The sequence below is a fragment of the Euphorbia lathyris genome, chromosome 9 (assembly GCF_963576675.1).
Source record: "Euphorbia lathyris chromosome 9, ddEupLath1.1, whole genome shotgun sequence".
NCBI classification, from domain to species: domain Eukaryota; kingdom Viridiplantae; phylum Streptophyta; class Magnoliopsida; order Malpighiales; family Euphorbiaceae; genus Euphorbia; species Euphorbia lathyris.
In genome coordinates this window covers 20,032,834-20,053,064 of record NC_088918.1, presented here as the reverse complement: position 1 = coordinate 20,053,064, position 20,231 = coordinate 20,032,834, and the positions used below count along the sequence as shown (strand labels likewise).

At 32.7% G+C, this 20,231-nt stretch overlaps 2 protein-coding genes across 2 annotated transcripts; one reads left to right on the top strand and one right to left on the bottom strand.

The window, feature by feature from the left end:
• Positions 1 to 4,857: 4,857 nt before the first annotated feature.
• LOC136206811 (cyclin-P3-1) lies at positions 4,858 to 7,357 on the top strand. The gene is made up of 2 exons (XM_065997987.1): positions 4,858 to 5,248; positions 6,735 to 7,357. Exons 1-2 carry the CDS (start codon positions 4,878 to 4,880, stop codon positions 6,973 to 6,975), a joined length of 612 nt encoding a protein of 203 aa, XP_065854059.1. The 5' UTR covers positions 4,858 to 4,877; the 3' UTR covers positions 6,976 to 7,357.
• Positions 7,358 to 8,087: 730 nt separating this feature from the next.
• Positions 8,088 to 18,591, bottom strand: LOC136205513 (mitochondrial Rho GTPase 1-like). The gene is made up of 15 exons (XM_065996142.1): positions 18,432 to 18,591; positions 17,878 to 18,096; positions 17,430 to 17,562; positions 16,881 to 17,030; positions 16,396 to 16,572; positions 15,812 to 16,078; positions 15,206 to 15,274; positions 14,983 to 15,038; positions 12,365 to 12,446; positions 11,645 to 11,856; positions 11,463 to 11,532; positions 10,999 to 11,111; positions 10,473 to 10,623; positions 9,833 to 10,019; positions 8,088 to 8,606 (listed from the first exon to the last, which is right to left on the bottom strand). The coding sequence occupies exons 2-15, from the start codon at positions 18,087 to 18,089 to the stop codon at positions 8,533 to 8,535; spliced, it is 1,953 nt and encodes a 650-aa protein (XP_065852214.1). The 5' UTR covers positions 18,090 to 18,096; positions 18,432 to 18,591; the 3' UTR covers positions 8,088 to 8,532.
• Between the last annotated feature and the right edge of the window lie 1,640 nt (positions 18,592 to 20,231).

Here is a 20,231-nt window from a genome sequence, read left to right as displayed (position 1 = left end):
TTATCCTAAAATCAGAAACTGTGACTATTTCATATAAACCGTAATAATCTCTGTGTTGGTTGAAAATGATTTTGGAGAAGAGGGTCTGAACATTATTCAACCGAATGATTTTCGATGAGACCTTAATTGAAATTTTTCGTTTAAATTCGGGACTCAATTGATGATTTTTTATTAGTTTAGAGACCAGATTAATGATTTTGATAGTTTAAGGTCATAATTGAATAATTTCAGGCCGGTGTCACACACGATACTAACCATCGCGTGGTACCATTTAATAGATTCTGGTTCTGCTGCTTATGAGATTAAAAAAAAAAAAAAACAGAGCGATTCAGGTTGAGTAACCGCTAATAACATGAAAAGGTTTGTGCTACCGATTGATTTGACTGTTTCAAGATGTACGGCTGACGACACGCCATGTTGAATGCATTGACATTCCATTGCACAGCCAGTCAGAGTAACTTTGTCCCAAATGGAAGGTAAAGCTATACGGATATAGCAATTAGCCAATTAGCAGCTATAAATTAAATATATTTCCTACATATTCAAAAGCAGATATTATTCCTTTTTTTTTATCCCAAATTAAAATTTCAAAAATCAATTAGGATTATCAAAAATCATCCATTAGGTTTTTAAATTAAATAAAAGTCATTAATTGAATTTTTATTTTATTCTGATTTTATTCTAAAATTAGAAACTGCAACTATTTAATATAGGTTATAATAATTTTTTTGTTGATTCAAAATGGATTTGAGGAATAGAGTCTGAAACTATTGAACTGAATAACTTTCGATGAGGTATTAATTGTTGATTTTTATTTAGAATGAGAATTCCATTGATGATTTTAGGATAGTTCAAGAACTTTATTGCTGATTTTAATAGTTTAAGGACCTAATTGATTTTAAAGCCTTAATTTAGAGAGCGAAATTGTATTATGCCATTAAAAAATAATATTTTTGGTAATACAATATGCACAATGAGATGTAATTTTAAATTTTGTAACTAATTCTTTTTTAATTAAGTTAGAATATTGTGGCTAACCACAATATAAACCATGGGCCCACCAGTTTATCTTAATTGGGGTTTCCATCTTATTTGTCAATAAAAAATTTTGAGAAATTTTTTTCAATAATATTATAATATATAACAAACAAGAAAAAATCAATAAAAAAAAACAATAAAAATCAATTTAATGAAGTCAGCTTTGATGTTTTACTACTTAACTAATGTTACACGAAGTATTTTAATCAATATATATATTCTCATTGCTAATCCCTAACTTCTGGTTAAATTGATCCAGTACCTTAACTATACGGAACATGTATTTAATGGTCTAAATATACAAGGGTGGACAAAAAATAAAAGAAGTATGCTATACGCCTACACAATGCGTAAAGAGATAAAGGATAGTTCAAATATGTACTCTCGGATTTTGAGAACCACAGCTGAAAGAGGTGTTCAAACCTCCAATCTTCCGGCTATTTCCACAAAAGTGGTTGTGGGTTGGGATGAAAATTTGCATCCCGACGTTTAAAGTCTGTATTCGTCCTGTCATGTATCAAAGTGTTCATCACATGTTATAAAAATGTCAATTAATAATGAGGAATTTTTAAAAGTTCACGGGGCAGTTTAAATTTTGAGTAAAAATAGGGAGATATTGAATGTAATTGATAGAAATGGGCGATAAGAATATTATGTTATTGAATGTAATTTAATAATAATATAGAATTATTTTGGAACTATTTAAATTTTTATAGGTAACTAATATATTAAGCCGTTAATAAAATAAGAGATATTTATTTTGGAGAGCAGAAACATGAACAGCAGAATTATTCGAAAATGTTGTTAAAGAAAGATTTGAATTAGTTTAATATTATTAAATCAAGGGTAATTAATTTATTAGTCTCTATATTTTGACAAAACACACTGTTTAGTCTCTGTATTTTCAAAAACACACGGTAAAGTCACTAACGTTTTTCTCAGTGAACTGTTTAGTCCCTAACATTTTTCTCGGTGAACTATTTAGTCCCTGCCGTTAGACTCTCATGAAGATTCTGTCAGTCAATTTGAATTTGCGTTCTTCTTTTCCTTTATTTTCATTTCTTTTAAACTCTAATGTATCTGAAATCAACTTTGATTGTTCTTCTTCTTGATTTTCTTCTTAATCGTTCAAATTCGTAAGCATTGGGTCTGTTATTTTTCTTGTTCTCCATACAAATAGCTTCTTCTTCTAAATTGGATTTCCTCTTCTAAAGTTTGAAGGTAAATAGTAAAGGGTAATTTAGTCATTTCCAAAGTCATAAACGGTAAAAAAATCTAACAAACAGGCGGAAGGACTAAACAATTCACTGAAAAAAAAGTTAGAGACCTTACCATATGTTTTTGAAAATACAAGGACTAAATAGTGTGTTTTGTCAAAATATAGGGACTAATAAATTAATTACCCTTAAATTAATAATAACTTGTTTATGTTGATTGTTAGAAGAAACAATGACATTCTACCCTAACTCAAATTGCCACATTACATATTATGCACACTCGTTGACCACCTGCTACTACAATAAATTTTGTTTATGCTTCTAATTAGACCTGGTCCATGGATCCGGGTATCCATCAGGCCCGTTTAGGGCCATGTTCCTTGGATCAGGTTTAGATAAAGAAAATTAACCTTAAAATTAGCCCGGTTTAGGTCCGCTAAAACCCACCTATTTCTTAGACGGGTTTAGAATTGGTAAAAATAGCACGAGCCACCCCGCCTATTAATATTAAATAGTGAATTTATATATCAAATATTTATTTTTAAATATAAATTTTACTTTTTATAATTAAAAATTATGTATAATATTTTAGGTGAATTTATATGGACTGAGTTTGAGATTTGATTTTTAATTCCAAACTTACTTAAATTAACATCAAGGTAGGTTTGGTTTGAACTACGTACTTTTAGATAAAAGCATATTAGATCCGGCCAGCCCTACCATGAGTAGGTTTACTTTTGATATTCGACCCCACTTACACATTGAGTCATAAAATAACATGTTATATATTTTAGGTTCATCATTTATAATTTAAAGTTTAAGATTTATTTCTTAAATTCTAGAGTTTATATTTTAAGGTTTAGTATTTTATATAAATAATTAAGGAAAATATAAAAATAAACTATATGGTTTCGTTCATTTTCAAATATAGTTTTATGTTTCAAAACGTGACGAACAAGAAATAAATTATGATTCATTCTATTAGTAAAAACAGTCCAAACTAACTAACAGTATTAAAAAAGTGAAAGTGTCAATCAAAATTCAAGTTTTTTGCTTGTCAAATTTTGAAACATGAAGAGCATTGAAAGGGAGCACTTATAAATTACCAGCAGTCGACTTCAGTTGAGACGTATGCGTGTTTTACAATTAGGCACTCTCATTTACTTCATATTAACGGTTAATTTCTTATTTGGTCTCTCCTTTATTTTCTTTGTGCTTGGACTTTTTAAGCCCCCTTTATTATTATTTTTTTATTATTAAGTTTATTTGGATTTTATGTAATTTTACCTTTTAGGGTTTTAGGAGTACAAACTCGTCTCTAAACTAAGTTTTATCATCCAATCAATTGAAATTTTAGATTCTCTCTTTGAGATTAGGGTTCTTAGCTAAAAATTGAAATTTTTTAATCCCTTCAAGTTTAAGAGTTAAAATATTCAACAATATTATATTTTTCTATCCTTCTCTATATCATTTGGTAATAGAATCCTGTCGTCTTCTAATCTGACACTCCTTCGAACATTTGATTCCATCAACATTTGAAAATGAATCCATGAAGTCTTTGAAAAGAAAAATTAAAGATCCGAGACAATAGATAAAGATGGAAATAAGAATCTTCAAGAAAGAAGCAAAAAGAGAGTTTCAAGAAATGTATTATTAATACTTGAGGCAACGAAATGGAAAAAGTAAGAGAAACTTAGAAAAACGGGTAGTGGTTATGCTCTCAACCTTTAATGTGGATATTGATGGAATGAATAAAACGAATATAAATTAAAGGGATTAATCATTTATTTGGGGTAATTTTTCAGTGGACCTGGTTGGGAAATATTTCCCTGGAATGGGCTGTTTTCCCGATCAGGATGAGAAGATATTACCCCACTAGACTTGGTTGGGAAATATTTTTCTAGAAGGGGCTGTTTCCCAACCACCGCCCACTTAGTTGATAGGAATCCCTTGTGGATTCCTGTCAACATACCCATTATGGCGCCGTAATGGGTAATTTAATTTTAAAAAATAATAATATTTGTTAAACCCTGATTGGATAACAGTCCATTCTAAGAAAATATTTTCCAATCAGGTCTAAATGGATAATTTTTTATAAAAATTACCCCAATCAAAGGATTAATCCAAATTAAAGATATTGTATAGTGGAACTTCCACTATCTTAAAAGTAATTTTCGGCACACGAGGATACAATTTAGAATTTGTCACGGATTTAGCATCACTAGGGAAATCTACAATATCGTAGTTGATACTTCATCTCAAAATGTAATCTTTAACAAATTTTCACCCATTAACACTCCGAGTATTTGGTTCCGACTCCGCCATTTATCACACATCAATCATACCCTTTTATAAGATACTCCAAACATATCCTAAAACAACTTTGAAAGTCTCATTTGTCTGAATCATATTCGAGTATTACTTAATCCTCTTACTCTAAAACAACAACCTTTTCTACTCTAATCCAAAGAATTAAACAATTCCCCCAAATGGTCCCAATTTAACTTTACCTCAAAGAAAGAACAGAATTTCATAAAGAAAATCTTATTCCCAATTGATATTTCTATAATAATCTATACATAAAAATTCCCAAAGAATTCCCAATATCACTACTCAATCAACATGAGAAGTGGGATTGAATCAGAAACATATGCAGCTTTAGGATTATATGAATCTAGCGGAAGTGTTTCGGGGTATCCCCGAGTGTTGCAGCTTCTTTCATCTGTTCTTGAAAAGTCTATTCTTTTAGATGGTTCAGCAAGAAAGAAAGATGTTATTACAGTGTTTCATGGATCAAAATCGCCCTCTTTAACAATTAAACAGTACATCGAAAGGATTTTTCGGTACTCGAAATGTAGTGCTTCTTGCTTTGTTGTTGGATATATATATATTCGGAGGTTTCTGCTTCAGATGGATGCGTTTCTTAGTCACTTGAATGTTCATCGTCTTCTCATCACAAGCATCATGTTGGCTGCTAAATTTTTGGATGATCAGTGAGTACTTCAATCATTAGACCTAATTTGCTTGTAAAGTGTAATAGCATTTAATACCGTGTAGATATTGTGTGCTTTGTCTCATGTTTCATTTTTCGAGTATCATGCTTTAAAACGCGTATACTTAAGTCACTCTCTTTCTCTATTTTGGAAGAATCCAGAGGGATTCAGTTAATTCGTATCTCATTACTATCATTTAGGGTCGCTCTTTGCTCAACCTTTTAACCGGGACACCATGCCCTGACTATCGGATTGTTGTATCAAGTCTTGAAGTTACTTAGGTGTCTTGGTGTTTATTAAACTTCGGATGCCACAATTTAATTTTAATGTTATTGGCTTATTCTTCTATGGCTAAAATACCATTTCCGATGTGGATGAGTCAGTTTCGTAGAAAATTTAAGTTTGCATCCAACTAATCGCAACTTTGTTGCGATAACTTACTACCTTTTCGCGAAAATCCATTGTTTTTAAGGATCAAAATTGTCTTTTTTATTGATTTTTTTTATAAATTTTGAGGTGAGATTCCTTAATTGGACTTTTTCGGCGTTCTTTGAATCAACGAACTTGACTTTTTTTTTTCCCTTTGAATCACGTTTATGATGCATTGTTGAATGTGAAAGTATGCAATTTAATAATTTGATAAAAAAAATCATGTGCTATATAAACTATAGATGATGTCCGTTGAAACTATTTGAAATATTGGGGTTAACGTTTCAAAACAATTTCAACCATTTTCAAATGAGTTTTAATCGATTTCATCCACTTTTACTCAATTTCATGATGTAGAATTAGTTAAAATTCATGTGAAATAAAATTGTGTACTCATATGAAACTTGATAAAATATTGATGTTAATATTTCGTAAATGTTTTGATCATTTTCAAAAGAATTTCATCCAACTTCATCCACTTTCACTTAATTTAAAAACAAGTGGAATTGAGTTAAAATGCACTATAACCTTTTGAAACTCGTGTGGAACCTGATAAAACATTGATGTTGATGTTTCTTAATTGTTTCAATCATTTTCAAATGAGTTTCATACACTTCCACTCAATTTCAAAAGAGGTGAAATTCATGTGAACTTACATTATCAGCTTTTGAAACTCATGTGAAACTTGATAAAAAAAAAAGTAAATGTTTTAGTGAATCATGTTAAAATGAGTTTCATCTGATTTCATCCACTTTCACCCAATTTCAAAAGAGGTGAAATTAAATTGTGACCTTTTGAAACTCATGTAAAACTTGATAAAATATTGGTGTTAATGTTTCTTAATTGTGTCAATAATTTTTGAATGAGTTTAATCCGATTTCATTCAATTTTATAAGAGGTGAAATTGGATGTTTCTTAATTCTGTTATTTTAAATATCTTTAGCGTGTTTAGCAAAATAGAAATAGGTAGTAATTGGTTTCACGATATTCAGGTGAGATCCCTTAATAAGTAGAGTTGCTAGGAATTTGACATTTGATCTCTTGTTCTAAAGTGCAGGTGTTGCAATAATGCCTACTATGCCAAAGTGGGAGGAGTAAGCACAGCAGAAATGAATAGAATGGAGATGAAATTCTTATTCAAATTGGACTTTAGACTTCAAGTAACTCTTGAAGACTTTAGGAATTCTTGTTTTAATTTAGAAAGGGAAACTATTGGAGATTATCATATCCATGCCTGGCCCCCTCCTAAACGAACCTGGCAAAACACTCACAAGACATCCACCCGCAGGGCCATGTGATGAAAGCACACGAGTAATACACCCGAGCAATAAAAAGGATATGTATTACGTCATGAGATATGATTGGGGTTCAAAAAAATAAATATATACATGCAACATCGCTTGATTGATAGGACGTATTGTTTTGATAATATTGTAAAGTTTCTCCATTGTCCTGATTACAACCACAAGCAGATATTTTTCTTATAGTTCTATTGATCGTTTCAAAGAAAAACGAAAATTTGTGAATTTTGTTCATGTTTAAACCATTTAATATTCTGGACAGACTAACCAATATTCGAGTTGGGTTGAAAGGTAAAATTCTTCCAACCTTGGTGGTTAAATTGATAAAGTACTTTAAACATCTAGACCACGTGTTTGGTAAGGTTACAACTGGGGCGGAGATTCCTTATCCTCGTAGGGGGTTCTCCCTAATGGAAACGGGGAATCTTCATTTACTTTCTCCACAGGATGGGGATGAGAAAAAAATCTCCAAATACGGAGACAGGATGGAAACACGGACCTTTCTCCCACCCCCACAGACATCCCCACCTCCACCATGCATCTCACCACCTGAGCTTATCAGACCATCTATGGCATAATTTTTAATTCACCCATCATAATTATCAGATCGGTGACTTAATGTGTCCAAATAAAAGACTCAAGATGCTTTTTTTACCAATTAAAAACTATTTAATGTCGAAAAATCAATAGTAAAATAATTGCTCAGAAACATGTAAGATTCAGCATATGCTTTCTGCCTTTAATTATCACGCAGCCTAGTAATTCTTTATTTCTACTTGTTTATTCAAATTACCAGTAGAAGTTGGCTGGCAGGATAGCTTTAGCTTAAACAAATCAAACTCAAAGTTTAAGTATCAACTCAATTATAAAGTTATTGATATTTGACAAATTAGCCAAAATACAATCAGTTTCTATACCTTAAAAATATGTTAAATTTGGAGTAATTTGTCAAATATTGCAGACTTCAAAAACTGAATTGATACTTAAATTTCGATTTGGACTAAACTAATTATGTCTACCAAATTCAGGTCATTTGAAATTAACACAGATAATTACCTATCACGTCACACCACATTCCAACACTGCACAGTTTTCATCAAGAATTTAGAAACTCAGAGAAAATTCAGGTTGTCGTATATATATATATGTTTCATATTATTAAATATAAAATAAATTCGACATAAATAACAATCATGTCTGTGCCAGTCGGATGTATGTAATTCGTGTTATCGTGTCAAAATTGTCACCCCTATGTGGAAGCACATGTAAAAATCATTTTGAGTATATAAAATGGCTAACGGAACGGTCATTGGCAAAAAAATTTATTATTGCACAACCCCCCTGCACAATAACTATAGAGGAAATTTATGGTACATGTGTCCACATCTAACAGACCAACCTTCCCCATTCAAACTGTTAAGTATCCTGATGACAGAAAACTAAAGAAACATAAAATTATATAGACTAGAGAGAAAGAGGGCATCAGGATAATCGAACAACACCTCGTGTATTCAAGCCAAATGAGGTTGTAAATGCAATCTTCATCCTCTATCTCTACCCTGATGAGCTTTTTCTTGCTGCGTACACTCTGTAAGCTGCCAATCCGACAATGGCTACTGCTGCTCCAACTACAAAAATCAAAGCATTTACATTATTATGGTAGATGATCAGAAACACAAAGAAATGCAAAAAGCATTCTGAGACGAAGGCTCCTCCTGATCATTCCGATTTTGGTGGGTTGAGCTCCTCATCTTTTATCTCAATTCTCAACACATCAAACCCATGATCATTTATTTTGTCACATTAAACCCTTACTTGCCAAATTAATTAGCTATGAACATCTAATTCTGATTGTAATTTTTTTACATTTCGAAATAAGCTTTTTACAGTTTCTCTATAATCACATTGCATGTATAAAAAAAATTGCTTTCGAACTGTTAAAATTGCAAATTTTGAATGCAAATGAAATGAATAACACTCTGTTAACCGAGTTTATGTTCAAAACTGACTTTTTTGGTCATTAGGGGCTTTAATATAGCCAGAAATAAAAGATCGGAGGGCTTAATGTGTTGAAATGAAAGATCGGGGCTCAATCCACCAAAATCAGAATGATCAGGAGTCTCAAGATGCTTTTTACCCACAAAGAAACAAATTTCTCTAACAAAAACAAATATCTCATCAGATATTTATTCATAGAAACAAGGGCTGAGCAACAGATAAAAGACCCTCCAATTTTGTATTTCTGCAACATGACGGTCTTAAATGTGTACTAGTATATCTTATATTCAAATCCCAGGAGAAGTTCCATCTATCTTGACACAGTGATTCATTAGCAAAATGTGGCCGTTGAGAAATTGCAAGACACAGATAAGCTTCACAACTCAAGAGGATATAAAAAAAAATTCCATAAGTTCTAATAAATAATTAAGACTTTGAATATTAGCTACAAGTACAGAAGTACCCATGAACAACAAATTGGCCCATATAAACATTTTTTATACAAATTGACCCCTACTGAAGCACACATTGGCATAAAAGGACAAGTGACAAGTGCAACACACGCACTAATGACCCCTTTTTTTTTTCTTCGACTGCATATAACTCATCCAAAATTGACAAAGTTCAGAGATCAATTTCTCCAAAAGTCAATTTGGGCCAACTTATCCAAGAGTGCAAGTTTATTGGTGTTCTTTACTTTTGCCTTCAAATAATACCTATTATACACCCGAGTGGGTGATGAATTATATACATAAATTTCCTGAGTGCAGAATTCCAAAAAATCAAATTCACCCAAGTTCCAGTTTTGAGTGCTCTGCTAACTTGGTAATATTAGGAGCCAGGAAATTCAGCATACCTGAAACAAACATAAGAGAGCGATTGACAAGCCGATGGTATTGCTTGCGACTTCTCCCTGCTTCAGTTTCTGGAATGCTCAAATGAGGGTGTTCCGCAGCATTAACAATCCTACGGAATACGTTATTTATATCACCCATCTTAGAACTGATGGGAATAGGAGCCTCAATTCCCATATCCTGAGTAACCTACAAAAGCCAAAGTATGCAATGAAGGTGTGTTGTACATCATCTTTAGCCAGCTCAAGGTGTTGAAAGAACAACTACCAACACAATATCCTCTATGATAATTCTCTTTGCAAAACCAGCAAAGACGAGCCAAATTTTCATGAGGCAACAAGGACTCTGGTATCATTATGCAAACAAAAAACCAAGCAAACTACAAAGGATGACCTTGAACAGAATCGTGTTGGAATATCCAATTAGTCTAACATTAATGATGAATTCACATGGTACTAGAATACCATTCAGAAAAATCAGTATACTGTTAAAATGGCTTTAAAAACAATGAAAAAACACTGCTTACACATAAGAATGACTGGAAATTTTTACAAAGTCAAGCTGTTGCCAAAAGAAAGAAAAATTTGAAATTAATGCACTTTGAAACCAGGAGATGATAGAAGCAATGAAGAAAGTATATACCCTTGTAGATTCTTGTATTGCCATTGGAAATGAATTTAGATCATCTTTAGCTGCAACAATTAAGCATGGGACTTCATAGCCAGTGTCCTCACCATGGCCGGCAACTTCCACAAGCAATTCAGTTGCTCTCCTCCATGAGAACTCGTCGGAGCTGCAATAATAACAATAACCTTTAATATACACATGATTCTGCTGTACTAGAAAAGTAACTACAGCACCAAGATCATTAATAATGATACCAACTTGCCGATCATAGACAATCAAACTTGAAGCACATCCAACTCTCTCCAAACAAACACACAAGCACATATTTAAGCCCATGAGCATACATGTTTAATTATTCAATCATTGATACTTAGCAGTAAAACTGGTTGCATCATCTTTCTTTGGGAAGCATCTCAACGTGTTTCGTGAAAAGATTTTAACTCACTCAATCCCAAAAGGTTTCAAATCTTATGGCCAATGATTATGCCAACCACCACCACTCTGTAATCATGACTAAAATGAACAGGCACCTCTTATTTACCTGTCATGGACGAATACTGCTATATCACATGATGCCAATGACTCTTTATTGTACAGAAGCTTCTTAATGCCATCCTCGGGAATCTCTCTCAAAACAAGAGTTTTCTTAATTCCCTACAGACAAGAAAAATTATACAGCTTCAATTGGAGAGAAGAGAGGCACATAATTGGTTACAAAAGCTAAAAAGTAAAAGCAAAGAACAATGGGACTTCAACAGTATCTCATGACAACACAACTCGCACATGGTCTATCAAAATGTTTCTTACTGCATCCTTTCTGGTATTTTCCACACAGTTAATCAATAGGGAATAATAATACCAAAAGATGCATCATTCATGTGAATTTTGAGGAACCTGATCATTAAAGTTGATGTTCCAAAGTCAAACACTTAAGAAAAGGATAGGGAACATGTTTATCTGGTCATTGATAGACATGATGTACAAGAGCAATGCAACGGCACTTACACCAGGTAGATCAATAACATTAACCGCATAGCGATCCTCAACAGTTGATGAAGGAGAATCAGAAAATGACCTGCATTATCGCAAAGCAATTCCATCTATTAAAGAAGAGCAAATATCATAAACAATTCGATTTATACTACCAATTTTACATGGCTATGCACATATAGGTTCCAAAGATAGACCTTCCAATATAAGAGTTCAATAATGCTGATTTCCCAGCATTCTTTGGTCCAAAGACGAAACACTGAAATACACTTCTTTCTGATTGCTGCTTCTTGCGATCTAGACGCCGCTTTCTTGTTAACCGGACAGCAGTAGAAGTATCCAAAGGATATCCAATGTAGATGAGATTCTCCATGGCCCGGGATGGATCTAGAAGTGTCATGAGGGTCCACTGATATGCATATGTTTCTCGTTAATACAAAATGATTGCATAAAAGGTTCATGTTGCTTTTTTTCAAACTAATTGGCTAATTATCATCAGCACCACAAGTTAACTTGGGGGGAAAACGAAAAAGAAAAAAGCTTTGAATAGAAGCATGGTATTCAAATTTATTCTCATAAAAGGTTCTAACTGTTGAGATGTTGCTTTTTTTCAAACTAATTGGCTAATTATCATCAGCACCACAAGTAAACTTGGGGGGAAAACGAAATAGAAAAAAGCTTTGAATAGAAGCATGGTATTCTGATGCAAATTTAACCTAATACACATCTCAAAGGGAAGAATAGTAGTAAGCTGCCGCATATCACAAAATAAGCTCAAAAATGTCACTCCCATAAGAGGTACAACCGAAGGCATCACATAAAGTGAAAAATCTCTAAATATGACTTCAAAATTAAAATAAATATGAATCATGTAAAAAGAAGGTGCTGGTTCCTGGTAGAACTAAGTATCTATATACCTCTGACAGAAATGCATTCACAGACAACCCACCCAATGCAGTTTTCTCTGCAGCATCTTTATATGGAGCTTCGTCCCAAGGGCTGATAAAAAAAGATGAAGAGTTAAATGCAACAAAGGAATATTTCCACATATTAAGTAGAGAGTATATGCTTTAATCAAAACCCAAATAGGTACTTGAATGGCAGAATTCTCGGTTAATAACAGCTACTAATGATAACATGAAGAATTGTGTTATTTCTCTGTAAGAAATTTTGCTCAATTTTACATGCAATAATTCCATCATGATTTGCAGGGAATTATAACCTTCAAGGAACATTGGTTGGAGAAAACATGATTGGTAAACAAGAATATAACAAAAGATTCTTTTAGGAACTGTCTGGACAATCAGGAAGCCACAAAATAGGGTTAAACCAAGGGCTGCCATGGTTAGGACAAATAGGATTTGAGTTATAAGCCACTCATGCCAACCATGAAAGTGATTCATGGATTGGTTGTCAAAAACCAATCTAATCTATGAATACTCAATAAAAATGGGTTGTGTTGGTTTTTTATTTGAATAATTACATCCTTTTTTCTAATTTTACTTAAAATCTATTTTTATTATTTTACTAATATAACATTAATGGTGATTATAATGACATTGATGATAAAGTTTCTCCATATCTATTGATTGTCTAACAATTATAAGCCTAAATGTACCATGATATATATATATATATATATATATATATATATATATATATATATATATATATATATTTGGCTTGATTTTTCATTTTTTTTATAGAAATTGGGACGAGACAGAACTTGGGCGGGGTGAGCACCCGTGACCCAAGAACTGACAAACCTGCAATATATTAATAAACGAAAAATGAGTGTTTGAACACGAGAAGAGGAAGGAGAACAAACAAAAAGAAGGGGGGGAGAAAAGTTTAGGAAAGTCAAGAAAAACACAAGTGAGAAATACTACAAATGTCATCATTGATAAACCAGGAGCTGAAGGCTACCAATTGATCACTGAGGAAGAGACTCCAAACTTTGCCAGTGTTGGCTTGATTTTTCATAAGATACAAAGATGTAGATAATATAGTTTTTACTTTTTAATCCAATACATATAAATTTATATATTAAGATATTCATAATCTTTTACTTAAAATTTTCATATATTTTAATTATATCCTATTTGTACCCATGTTCCCATTTTTATTTCTTTCTATCTATTTCCATCTTCTTTTCAATGAACAAAAAAATTAGATTTTACTATTCAATGCTACTGATTGAATTATATTTCTTTTTGAAAAAGCTATTGCTTAATCAGTAAATTCTACAGTAATATAAAAACTTTTGAAAACACCAAAACATTTTTAGTCAAAGTAAAGTTCAGCCAAATACCATCCGAAAATTTTCATTTAATAAAATTTGATTCTATGTCTTACAACTAAACCAACTCAACCAATTTATTCCAACCCAATCACTCCATCCAATCTAATTTAATCCAACCCCATTTATGGAAATAAAAAAACATCAAAATAAGAATACATGGATTGGACAGGATTGGCTGGGTTAGTTTTATTTTGTACACCCTATTTAAACGAAATTCCTTTTGCTTTGTTCATTAATCGACTGATTGTTAAGATGAATCTTGCACATATCAATCGAATAAATTTTGATAAATGCTAGTCAGTCAATCCAATTAGGTTCATCCTTACACATAAACAAATCTTCATCATGCCTTTCAGAATTAGTGATGAGCATATAATACTAGGGTAAATTACACCAATGGTACCTGAACTTTATCCTATTCACACTTTGGTACCTAGACTACATTTTGTCTCAAAAATATACCTGAAGTAACGATGACCTGACAATTTAGTGTATTTTACCGGTTAATGACCGGTCAACGTGAGTTTCATATGTTAATTACATCAATGGTACCTGAACTTTACCTTAAATCACATTTTGGTACCTGAATTTTGTTTTATCCTAAAAACATAACTCATGTATAGGTGACTGAAAAATTTAGTCCATTTGATCGGTTAGTGACCGGATAACATGAATTTGACCATTTTAAACTAAACATTGGGACTCACCATACACTCAATGAACACAAAATTATAATATTGTCATTTAATATATACATATATATATATATATATATAGAGAGAGAGAGAGAGACAGCTAAATAGTGGTATTGTAATTTTATGTTAATTGAGTGTGTGATGGGTCTCAATTTTTAATTTAAAATGGTCAAACTTGCAATGACCGATCACTAATCGGTCAAATGTACTAAAATATTGGGTCATCTTTACTTGATGTGTATTTTTGGAGAAAATGAAATCTAGGTACCAAAGTGTGAATTATGGTAAAGTTCAAGTACCATCAGTGTAATTTACTCGTCAAACTCGTATTGACTGGCCACTGACCGGTAAAATATACTAAATTGTCCGGTCATCGTTACTTCAGGTATATTTTTGAGACAAAATGTAATTTAGGTATCAAAGTGTGAACTAGGGTAAAGTTCAGGTATCATAGGTGTAATTTACTCTATAATACTATAACACTTTTAAGAAAATAATTCAAGAAGTTCATAAAGCACTCTACAGAAAGCTAAAATACCTTTCTGGCGCAGTTGAAAAGATATCCTCAAGTTCTGCTGGCCGCAAGTTATTATCCTATCAAGAAAATATCCAGGTGGTTAAAATGTTTGTGAAAACTCAGAACTACCCAACCCAACCCAACAGCAATTATGTGAACTACAAAGTGAAAGAAGTTCTTCAACAAACAGAAATGCTGTTTTGGTTATAATAGAACATAGAGAGAGCGCCGAAGAGAAACATACATAATCACTGTCAAATAATTCGTAGATTCCCCGCAAGAACTCAATAGCTTCATTTGTGAGCTCCACACTCTGCAATAAATGAATAAAAAAAAAGGGAAAAGTTTAAGCAATTAACATGCACAGTGCAGGAAAGAAACGACAAAGACTTGTAACAAGTACAAAGAGAGAGCATTTTTAAACAAGAGAAAGTAGGATAGCCATTACTAAAGACGGAAAAACATACAACAGAAAATCCACAGAAACAACAGGCTTTCAAGGGAGCTTCTAATCTCAAACTGCAGCCTGGCATATAATCAAGTGCCCATTGATAAACCAAAGCATGAATATGGAGGCACTATATTTGTGAATATGACCAGAAATTAACACTCACTGGACAAGTCCTAATATGAAGATTAACTGACTGAAGTAGGGGAGTGCACAGAAATTACATATACATATTGTACTTTTCACAGCTGGTTGGAATTGAGACAATCTAATGTTTAAGAGCTCAAGAATTATTAAGGGATAAAAGGAGACCACTTCAATTGTCATCAAGACATGAATTCTAATGTATAAATTATGATATAATCAATATGATGATTGCAGTTTACCTTATTGAAATGTTACCTGATCAGGAGCTCGTTTGACTGTTGGAATCAGCTCATCAGCAAGTTTGATATCATCATTGTAACCAAACTTCCTTAAGACAGTCCAAGTTGTCTCTAAACGTCCCTTTTCTATGAACAAGGCATGGAGAAATAGGAATCCAGTCAGAGTGAGACCACGTTCATTGACTCCTCTATCTGTAGCTCCCCCACCGGGTAACTTTTCTTCCACAACCCTCTTAACACCCACAATTTCAGAAGGCTGTAGTGGAGCATTGAAACATTTGACCTGATGATAACTATAACATTAGAACTGTCACAAGCCTTAGGAAAAACACTCTCAAACTGCATCAGCTCAGTTATAATCATTGCTAGTGGGCAAAGCCCATAAGTTCATCTCTACTCCCAAATAGAGTGAGGATAAACCTCGTAGACTCTTAAAGACTGTTCTTGAGGTCAAATTTGCAATGAAAACAAATCAATGCATAGAGCAGATAAAAATATAGAATGATTTTCATATCAACTTCCCCGCCAAAATAGAAGGCAAAGGAAAAGGTCGGAAATGAAATGCATAGAGAGGAAGGACTCATAAATTGGAATATATACCTGAAAATCATTTAATTCTGCGTCACTTAGGGCACCATCCCTATCATGATCGCAGAGAATAAAAATACGCTTCAAGGCTCTCACACATCTGGGCTTCAAAGTCTGTGATTCTTGGTCAAATAATGGACCAGTTGGGTGGAGCACTGCTTTTTGTGCATAGTAGAAAACTTCAGGTATCTGAATGAAGGAAGTAGAAAATCAGTCAGTCAAATACAAATTACCATGCACTGAACAGCTTCCTCAAAGACCTCAAAGAAGAAGTGCCACCCTCACCAATTGTAAAGTCAAATAAGCTACAAACATATCCTCATCATCATTGGTTAGAAAATAAGTCAATGTTACGTAGAAAGTAGACAATCATTATCACTTTTTAAGGAATAGACTCAATAACATATATGGAAAACTAAAGCTGAATAGCATAACACATATCCTAAAAAACAATCGCAAATGGATAGCAGCCACAAGAGGGCACCACCAAAACATACCTGAATATGTTTATACGCTGAACATTCGATGCAAGTCTCAATTTCTCTAAATTGTTGCATTATTGGAGACATCACTTGCTCCAGGCTCACTTGCTGGTTCTCATCCCTCAAATCTAGTTTGCAGCCCACCACTATGACAGGCACCTTCACCTATTCATTGTTCATATACCCATTAGAAATTAATATAAAAATTTGAATCCTTTGTCTATACATGATAGACCAGCTGTTCATATGGCACAGATCTCAGTAGAAGTCCAAAAAGGACTTAAGGTTACCAGTGAATGTCAGTTTGAGATAAAGAGGATTAACTATTTTTGTTGGGTTCAACAAAAATGCCAATTACTCTCATATGGAAATTCTATATAGCCACCACTCATCATAACTTTCCAAGGGATAAATTCTAAGAAATGGAAACAAAAAGATGAACAAAAATGAAAAATACAGGTACTTTATGCCTCCACTAATTATTCATAGATTACAAGTAGATAAATTATTAATCACAAATGAACTTATAGATTTATAAAAATAACCAAAATAAATTTTAGAAACCTCAAATCGACGAAGCTCCGGAAGCCAGAAGGCACTCAATCGATCAAGAGTCTCTGGCTTGTCACATGCATAAGTAAGAACCACTGCATCAGCTCGTTTCAATTCTTCAGCTACTTTAACAGAATCCTCTACTCTGAATCACATGTGCAAAATACAAAAGTCAATCACTATTGTACTATGAGAATGTTTCATTTAAATAACAACACTTGATACTGGCATCTAGTGGATCAGAATGGAGCATTTAACTTCAAGGCTCATTCTTCTTAAAACATACGATTGTCTATTTCTTATCCCAAGGAACAACATACCCAAAAACACAATATGTTCACACAAAAATCCGAAAATATATGTTTGTTATTTTCATTGGCTTTCAAGTGAATTAGTACACTCCATAATCCGAAAATATTTGCCTCTCAGTTCTGTATAAGAAGCACAAGAGAGTACATGCCTAGAGGAGGTATCGATGATGGTCACAGGAACTCTGTCAGGGTAGATATCCTCAGGCAACCTAGTGGGAGGAAGAACTGGCGGAACATTAGCAGGAAAAGTGTCAGCAGCAGCAGTAACTATCAAGCTTGACTTCCCAGTGCCACGGTCTCCAGCTACCACAATGCGGACTCCAGTCTTACCGCTGGGATTAGCAGTTGCAGCTTTCGTCATATGTAAACTACATAATCAAGAGTGGCAAAACAAAAGCCAGAACTTCAAAGATTTAGATACAAGCAATCAAACAAGCATAAATATAGATAAGAGTGAAATATATGAAGAAAAGCGTGTAAAATCTTGCAGACCCAGGTCAAATTTAGGATTGAGGGACAACCATGAAAGCGAAAGCCCTAGCTATATGAAAAGGAATTGTGCAGTAGAAAAAGGTAAACTGATACGCGGCTTTTCATTGTAACACTGGAACTCTCAAGATTATTTGTGGACATGGTACAAGGCAAAAAATATAATATAAAATAAACGAAAAAAAAAAATGATAGTGAAAAGGGAGATTTGTACCTTGAAACTTGAAATTAGCAGTTTCGGTGTAATTTGGTAAGGGCCACCAGACCAGAAACCCTAGATTTTGGGGGAGTTTGTGGTGGTTGCAGCTATGGAGGCTTGAAGAAGACGCAGCGAAATAAGCAATGAAGATTCAAGAGGAAAGTTAAAATACAAGTACACGCTGGGCTTTTCAATTTTTTTTCTTTTTTAGTACATTTTCTTTTTTTTCCTTTTCTTTTTCATAAATTGTACATTTTATTTTATATATATATATATAATATTTTTTAAAACTATAGGGTCTGTTTCAGCTTTTCAGATCAAATTTTACAATTTTACTCTAAACGGTAGAAATAGAGTGTTTGGTTTGATTTAAAAAACATCAACTTTTAGCTTCTTCTTTTTCATGGAAATAGGTCGAGTTTCGAAGTTTTTTACGAAATTTTTTTTTTTAGTTTTTTTTATGAACAATTGTTTGTAGTTATTTGATATTGATAAATTATCCTTTTTATTTTTTTATCTTTATTTTTATTGTGTTATATAAAATTTTATTTTAAACTTTTTATTTATTTAGATTATTTTTATTAATTTATGTAATATATTTATTATTTTATAATTTATTTATTGATTACTTTAAAATATGTCCATAGATATTTTATATACTAACTTCAACGGTTCACATAATTTTACCGAACATTAATAAATAAATAGTTAATAACAAACACTTTATTGCAACTGTAAAATAGCTAAATATTATGATACACATTTAATAATTATTTATTGTGATATAAATATGATAAAATAATTTCAAAATTTCAAAATATGATCTCATAAATCCTAAATTACAATTCACAAATTATGACAACTTTTCCAATGAATTTGAGACTAATCTAAAATTGCAAATTTTGTCTAGATTTGTCAAATTGGAAAGTCATTATTTCTAGTGGTTTGCATTTAAATTTGTTAAATTTAGAAAGAAAAATGAATGGTCAACTGTGTTGAAACACAATTTTCATACTAATTTTGATTATGACAAAAATATTAAATGAAATTAATATCTCCATAATTAATAACACATTAAATCTAAAATGTTAATTTATTTATAGTAATGTGTTTGTTGAAGTGTGTTGATGAATTATAAGCAAGTTCAAAGAAATTAAAAAAAAAGGCTTTAAGCCTCGAGTCAAAGACCCATAAGACAAAGGCTTGTGGATCAAGCTCCAGCCCAACAGGGAGAAGGATCCATAAGCAAGTCTAGCTATCTCAAAGATGAGACAAACTCAGAAGACAGATCAAGCCACGTTGGACAGGATCAAGAGTTGACTCTGCGCAACTGACAAAGCCTCACCATAAAAAGAAAGTTTCAGAAGCAACAGCCAACTTGTGTTTTGGTCAACCTGAGAACTTTACCTGATTTGGTTAAACAATCAGTCTGCTTTTAACCAAGCCTGAAGCACAGCGCAACAGAAAAATCAACGGTAAAAGATAGAAGATCATTGGTTGTTGACACTGGCTTCTTAGGAGTGAAAGCGACAGAAGGGCGTTTCCCTCCCAACGATTATTTCGAAATTTGAAATGACCCCCAGCCTTCAGGTGTCAACTATAAAAGGCCTCTCATTTGCAACTTTGGAATTTGATCTTCACGCAGAAATTATGAGTGACCCGTTTCTTGAAGTTCCAAGCAAAGCAAAGCAAAGCAAAAGCATTTACACAAACGTCTCTATTCTTCTGTGTAATCAATACTCTAGATCTTTCATAGTGTTCGTAGCTTAGAACAAAATTATCAATTCTTTAACTATAATTCGAAAGTGTTGTTTG